The 7791-nt window shown below is 35.5% G+C and overlaps 1 protein-coding gene across 1 annotated transcript; it reads left to right on the forward strand.

The window, feature by feature from the left end:
* The first annotated feature begins 1933 nt into the window (after positions 1-1933).
* On the forward strand, positions 1934-6814 carry LOC121267523 (protein SUPPRESSOR OF FRI 4). Its single transcript, XM_041171418.1, has 7 exons — positions 1934-2330; positions 2966-3066; positions 3746-3872; positions 4066-4481; positions 5395-5549; positions 5632-5685; positions 6393-6814. Exons 1-7 carry the CDS (start codon positions 2137-2139, stop codon positions 6462-6464), a joined length of 1119 nt encoding a protein of 372 aa, XP_041027352.1. The 5' UTR covers positions 1934-2136; the 3' UTR covers positions 6465-6814.
* Positions 6815-7791: the final 977 nt, after the last annotated feature.

Here is a 7791-nt window from a genome sequence, read left to right on the forward strand (position 1 = left end):
TATGGAATTAGTATTTTTGAGAAAATGGTGGTAATTGTAAAATATATTAAAAAATAATTTAAAAAAATAAAAAAAAATTATTATATGATTCAAAGATGCATAATCTAATGTGAGACTTTTTTTTTTATATGCAAAATCAATCTTCAAAGATGTGATTTTGAATATGCATATAAAGAAATTAATACTAGTACTCTAAAGAGGGAGATGGAAGTTGTCTAGTATCTTTTATAGGGTCATTTATTTGATTGAAAAATGGATTTTAAATTCACAATGAATGGAAGTGCATTAAGATCATCTTATGAACATCGCTACAATATTTAATAGTGTTAGTATTGAAATTATGGCACTGTAATTCGTATGAAATTACAGAGTAGCATAATTTCTATTACGAGTATTTAGTTAATATTGTGTTTATCACAATCCAAGTTAGATCATCCAATGGAAAATATCTCTATTTGTACGTCGGAGACTAATTAATGTTATGTACTATATTCATCGGAAAAGGCCCTATATTCACCACAAACTTATTTATGTCAATTCTAACTATGGCCGGAGCGTTGTTGCAATTGCCAAAGTCAACAAATTTTCAGCATGTTTTGCGGTAGTCGCAAAGTAATTGAGTTTTTTCAGCGATTATTTGTCGTCGAAAATAGCTCAAATTGTGCCGTAAATATAAGTTAAACCATGGTCAATCGTTGTCGGGAGGACTTCTTCTGGGGATTTTTTTAGCGAGAAATTGTCTCTATTTTGGTGGTCGGAAATAGTCTCATAATGAAAAAATTATTTCGGGCGAGGTTTTCTCGTAAGAAAAAATCCCTTACAAATTTTTTAAAAAATATATACACTAAACAGGATACATGAAAAATATAATACACGTTCATATTGTAAGCTTCCTATGAAACTAATGTGAAAACTGCCTTCCAATATCTGCCCCAAGCATATGCATTCTTTTCGAGGCCTCTAAAGTAGGAAGATTTATCTATAAACAAGTAACAACGACCACGTTAACCGTGGGTAATTATATAAGTGATTGATTAATTAATGAGCTTGCTACTGGATATTTTGGAGGCATCTAAATGCAAGAGAAAAACTTGGCAATAATCTAGAGCCACGATTAATGGATTAGGCATATATTTTTCAGTGTCCTAGAACCAAAAATAGCCAGTATAGCCACCCTTAAACGTTACATAGCTATGTCATACATTAACTTGGCTTTATTCAAGTAATGATCTTTACAAGAGTGCATAAAAGGAAATTCAGATCAATGATCTCTCTCTTCCTTCAAATTATTTGTCTTTATTCAAGTCTTAAACTTGTCTTTATTCTCTTCCTTTGACTCTGATTGAATTTTCATACGTTTGGATGTTATAATATTGGTATTTTAGCATATCTATGTTTTTATTGTTGGAATTATAATTTTAGACATATGCTGATATTTGTTATTATATAATTTGTAATATTGGTTTTATTATTATATGTTAAAATTTGAAAAATATTGATATATATATTTTAAAATATTGTGATTATTAATAAATATAGATTTTAATTTTTGTATAAAATTATGTTAATCAAGTTCGACCTATTTATAAGAAATAAATAGATTTAAATTAGTCGTGTCGTATTAATATATTTTTAATTAATTATTAAACAGATTAAAATAGGTTACATGATATGATCTATTATCTAAATGAGTTGGGTTAGAGTTTAGAAATTTGACACGTTTAATTCAATGGATTAAATTCGGATTTACATATATAATTGAAGAATAATTCTATATACAAAACTTAATCGCTTTGAAATATAATAGAGTTTATTATTAAAATTTAATTTTTTTATATAAATATTATATTTTATTTATTTTTTTCAAAAGAATTATAGAGCCATCACACAATTAACGACCGTAAATATAATATTATATCAGTTAGACGATACGAAACATTTGCAACCCCGGCGAGAAATCACTCTCCGAGTCGAAGGTGGAATAGACGATAGTAAAAATAAATAAACCTTGCAGAAGAAGCCGGAGCCCTAATTCCCCACACGGAGGCGGCCATCATCGAATTAGCAGGAGGATAGAGAACGGAAGAGTACTGTACAGTGAGAAGAGAGAATATATACGAGTAAGAGGGGGGAACAATGGGTAAGAAGAAGAAGAGGGCGTCGTCAAAGGTTTGGTGCTACTACTGCGACAGGGAGTTTGAGGACGAGAAGATACTGGTACAGCACCAGAAGGCCAAGCACTTCAAGTGCCACGTCTGCCACAAAAAGCTCTCTACCGCCGGCGGTATGGCCATTCACGTCCTCCAGGTCCACAAGGAGTCCGTCACCAAGTATTTTCCCCCAAAACCCTAAATCTCGCGTCCCTTTGATCTGATTTATTTGTCTTCAATGGTTTTTAATGTCTTCAAGTTTATACTTGATTTGCTTTTGGTATTATTATTCTCTTTTAATGGTTCGAACTATTGCGGGCGTTCGTAGGGAAATTGTTACGATTCTGAAGCTGTGAGCGTACCTGTTGATTGATTTTGGGTCTTTTCAAAGCGTGATAGACTCCCTGAGCTGATTTTTTTTTTTTTTTTTCAATTAAAGCACTTTTAAAAAAAAAAAAAAAACAAATAAGCATTATGCAGTGAAGACGGGGGGAAAATTGAAATAGTTGGTGGAAATTAATGGAGGAAATTGATCAAGGTGTATTCTTCATGAACTGAAATCAAAGCTCGTTAAGCCCATTAGTAAGCTAATTTAATAACTCGACCTAGGTGTTTTAAGTCATTAAAATGAAAGCAGGTCTCAATTTGCTGGGGGTTTATTTACGGTAAAAAAAAATATGAATTAAATGGGAAAGTAGGAACTTTTCTTTTTTGAGGAATAATGTGGCGTGCATGGGCTGAGGTCGGCTGTTCCCTTTGTTTTTTCTCGTTCATCTGAGTCATCTTTAAACGGTTATGCTGATATGATGTTGCAGAGTCCCCAATGCAAAACCTGGTAGAGAGTCCACAGATATTGAAATATATGGAATGCAAGGAATCCCTCCTGATGTCTTGGCTGCTCACTACGGAGAGGAAGGTGATAATACTTCAAAAGGGTGGACAAAGATGTTATTATCTTGTTACTTTCTACATTGTTGAGTTTACTTTACATTCTCATAATTCTAGTAATTGATACAATTATTATTCTCCTATTTTTTTCCCTTGCAACTCTTAAATTTCGAGTTTAGGAATTAGCTGATAAAGCCTATGATCAGTTAAGCTTTTTTGATGAAATACTTGGGGCTTTTAAACTGATTCATGAAGTTCAATCAATGGCACAGGCAAGCGGTTGTTATGTAATATAATACCTTAAGTCTCAAACTTTGTGGTTGTCCCTTCATCTAGTCAGAACCACCCTTAATTATAACCTGGCTTGATGCTGACTTGAAGCAACATGGGCTAATGCAACTGCAAGAAAATGTATGCGCCCACATGTCCCAAACAGCATTGGCCTTGGTTGTCCTAATATGTGTGGTTTATCCAGTCCCTTGAAGTTCACTTGCATATTTCTTTCTATGTGAATTAGAAACTAATAAAATAAACATTCCCATGTGTATCTTTCCCTTAAATCCATTGATGTCCAATAGAAAAAATTTGCAGACAGGGAGGTTATTTTTGCATGTTAGTGTAGAGTTTGAAGATGTTGCATTGGGAAGATTTATGTTATTCTTTTTTAGTTTTTTGGCATATTAGTGAAATTTTTGTTTCTTTTGCAGAAGAAGAGACCCCATCAAAAGTAGCGAAAGTGGATATCCCATCCACTCCACTCGTTGGCAGTCTTGTGCCAGGATCATTGGGCGTTGGATATCCTCCTCGTCCTGCTTTGGGCGTAATGCAGCCAATGTATGTACTCATATAGGATTTTCTCCAGAGATTTTTTCCTGCGGCATTTGGTCTGTTATAAAATTAACGTTTGCTTTCTCAAAATTTTCACCTTGCATTGTGGTTAGCACATCTTGTGGCACTGAACACTTTCTTTGTGTGGATATCCCCTTTTGTTCTTTTTTTATTTTTTTGGGGTCGGCTTTGGCTACAGTTACAACTCTGCTGTACCGGGGCCTCCTGCTGCTTGGCAAGTTCCTCCTCGTCCCCCGCCTTGGTATCCACAGCATTCGGCAGTTTCAGTTCCTCCTCCCCCATTGCGTTATGCACAACAGCCACTGTTTCCCGTGCAGAATATGAGGCCTCCGCTGCCATCCACATCACCTGCATTACAGCCTTCACAGGTTACTCCACCTGGACTGTCCGTGTCCACTTCTGTCTCTGTAGCACAGCCATTGTTCCCTGTTGTTGGGAACAACAATATTCCTACTCAGAGTTCGCCCTTTTCTGCTCCTATGCTCTCAGCAAGTATTACATCAAGCACTCCGGCAGAAGCTAAAGGCTCAATTGAGGTGCATTCCATTGCAAATGCTCCTGTGACAAGTAATTACCAAGCAGCAAGCATTCCAGGTTGGATATGCTTTTTAATTGATTTATGTAACATTGCATTTTTAAATTTTCTTTCTATCGATTCTTGTTTGTGGCTATTTTGAAAAATATCTCCAAGTTTTAGGAAATTTTTAGAAGGCTCAAATAATTAAATTAGAATGTAAACAAATCATAATCATGAAATTCTTTCATATTTGATATTCTTAATATTATTCAGTATTGGTATTGCTAGATGTTACCATACATTGCTGGAAACGATAGTGTGGAGTGATGTTTGATCAAATATATTTGCATGTATATTCTGCAAATAGTTTTGTTTGAATTTCTGTACTCTCTCTTAAACTGTATAGCTAGCTATCAGACTGAATTTTTTTTTTTTATAGGTAAAAAATAATTTATTAATAAGAATAGGCATAGTCCAACTACACAGGTGGTATACAAGAGTTTACAATCAGACTGAAATTTCATACATATATCATCTCTTGACAGCATGGATTTATTGCTTACATATCTAATGGTAGTGTGATGTCCATATTTTGGTAATATATAAAATTGGACTACAATGGTTGTATTAGGAATTTGGCAAGAGGGATTTTCTGCTTCTCCTTTTTATTAGGAATTGTACTTTTTCCTTTCTCGTTATTGATTTGCCTCTCTCTCTCCCCATAAAACCATCCCCTATTAAAATGTTCGTCGAAGTTTTTTTTTTTTTTTTTTTTTATGAGCAACTTTGCATTGGTTGGGACTGCTTCTGGTAACCCTATCTTCAGTGGAGACCATTTCTGGAAGTTGTACTTTGATACCTATGTGTTACACTGTCCTGCTTTCGACTCGCCCAAAAATACATCTATCGCTCCAAAGTGGTGTATTTGGAGTTAATTATGTTGATTTTGTGAATCTTTGTAATTCAATATCTTTTTTACACTTACTCTAGGTGGGCCATTGATCAATTCACATTCTTATGCATCTGGTCCAAATACCGGTGGTCCTTCAATTGGACCACCCCCGGTAATTGCAAACAAAGCTCCTGCTATACAGCCAGCCACTAATGAGGTCTATCTAGTTTGGGATGATGAAGCGATGTCCATGGTTAGTTTGCTTGTATTTATTTTTCCTGTAAAGGATACTTTTGACTATTGGATTGCTTACTTGGTACATGTGGTTATTTCAGGAGGAAAGAAGAATGTCCTTAACAAAGTATCAGGTGCATGATGAAACTAGCCAGGTAAGTTATACGACCTCTTTAAACTATGGAGTTGGTTTCGCATCTAACCAGATGGTAGGCTTTATTTTTCGTGTTTTCAGATTCGATGCTACGCATTCTTTCTTGTTTAGAGAGGTATTTTTTGCATGAAATTCAATTTTTTTCCTCTTAAAAAATAAACTAGACACTTGGTTAATAATATGCTAAACCTTGTAATCATTCCTTTTAACTTCCTCCAACCCACTCGGTTGATGGCCATGTAAACTGCCATTCTTCGGTTTGCACGCAATGCCACCACTCTTGTGGGCATCAAATGTAAGTAGGTATTTTCATTGTTTTTCTGGCAATTTTAGCAATCATCTTGTCAAGCTTGATGCATTCAACTTCCAGATTCTTTGACCTCGCATTGTAGTCAGTTAAGAACAATTCGTATGTATCTTCTCTTTTTAAAATTTGGATTCACCTGTTGTTATTCATTCTCCCTATGCTTGATTTCGAAGTGTGGGGTTTTGGGTGGAACAAGATCTTACCCATCGGATTTTTGCCTATTCCTTCAATTTGTTTTATGATCGATCAGTGAATTCAGACTTGACCAGGTCAGCTTCTTTTGCAAGTTTGGTATCTGTTGCTTAGACAGAAGATCTCAAGCCTTATGACATCTGGTTTGTCAAAGTGGTTGATAATCACAGTGCCTTTCTGATCACAGCATTATTCGGAATTTGTTTCAGATGAGCTCAATTGACGCAGCCATAGACAGAAGAATATTGGAAAGCAGGCTTGCTGGTCGAATGGCCTTCTAGATCAAATGGAGAGGCCATGGTGAATTTTTGGAATGCTTCAAGCCAGGCATCATGCTGAAAACATTGGGGATGTTGTTCAAACCACACAAGGTGATGTAGTGGTCTTCATCCTCACTGGTTTATCGAGATGTCTTGCAATTTGGACTCTACATTTATTTGTGTTTTATTCTTTGCAAGAGAGTCTGAAAGGAGTAAATTTTGCTGTATTGAAATGAGGGCTCTTCAGAGAAGTTGCATATTCTTTTCTATCTATTGTGTTTTAGTAATTTTTTGGTTGAACTTTCTAGGATCGGATCTACAACTCTTTCTAACATCTTATTAAGTTCCTCTGGGAAAAACCTTTTGAAGCATTGGATGCCATATCTCTCTTTGAATACAACTTTGTGCTTCGTCGTCTTCTGGTTCTTAGAAGAGATCGACTTCTGCCCTTTCTCCTCACCTCTTTCTGTCTCTCTCAATCTCTTGTGATGAACTACGCACGCTTCTTCTATTAGACATTCATGTTTGCGCGTTTCATATAATTACGAATATGATCTAGTAGCAGGTGTATCTTTTATCCCTGTACCACGAAATAGCAAGCACGTTTTAGACAAATCTATATTTAATCCCATGTAGAGTTAATCGTATATCTTAACTAATCGATTGAGAAGCAGCTCTTGAGATCAGACTAAAAAGATCATAAAAGATGAAAATTTTGATCCTCTTTTCACTTTTATTTGTTTTCTCAAGTTCATTTCATGTCCATTGAACATGGAAGCACACTTGCAAACAAAGCTATGAAATGTTGAAATATATGTTAAAGTGGCTTTATAATGATATTATTTAAATATAAAATCTTTTAAGATACAACATATCAATTGGTATCATCCGTCTTTTGCTTCTCTCTAGGAAGTTCAATACAACCATCCTTGTTAACGTCATTTCAACCATTATCCCTTTACTAGGGTGAATGGGAGATCCACTTTAGGGTTAGGCAAAAAAACTTAAGACTCTGATCGACACCCAATCCGGCTCCAATGGATTGGAGTTTGGAGTTGGAGTCGAAGTTGGTGTGTAAAAAATTAGTTGAAGTTTAGAGCTGAGGTTGGCTTTGAAACTCTAACTCAGACTTCGGTTGTTTTTTTTAATTGTAAAACAATGTCGTTTTGCATCGTATGTGCCGCACGGTGAGTGTGATTGAATGAAATAATGTTGTTCCATTTAAGTATAAAAGGGGTCCAAAACGACGGACCCTATTCTCCACCCCTCACTTTCCCTTCTCAATTTGTTCTCACTTCTTAGTCTCAAGTCCAAGACTCCTTGCGGCCAGCCCCTGTTGCCATCTTGC

Source organism: Juglans microcarpa x Juglans regia, chromosome 5S, assembly GCF_004785595.1.
Source record: "Juglans microcarpa x Juglans regia isolate MS1-56 chromosome 5S, Jm3101_v1.0, whole genome shotgun sequence".
Classification (NCBI taxonomy): domain Eukaryota; kingdom Viridiplantae; phylum Streptophyta; class Magnoliopsida; order Fagales; family Juglandaceae; genus Juglans; species Juglans microcarpa x Juglans regia.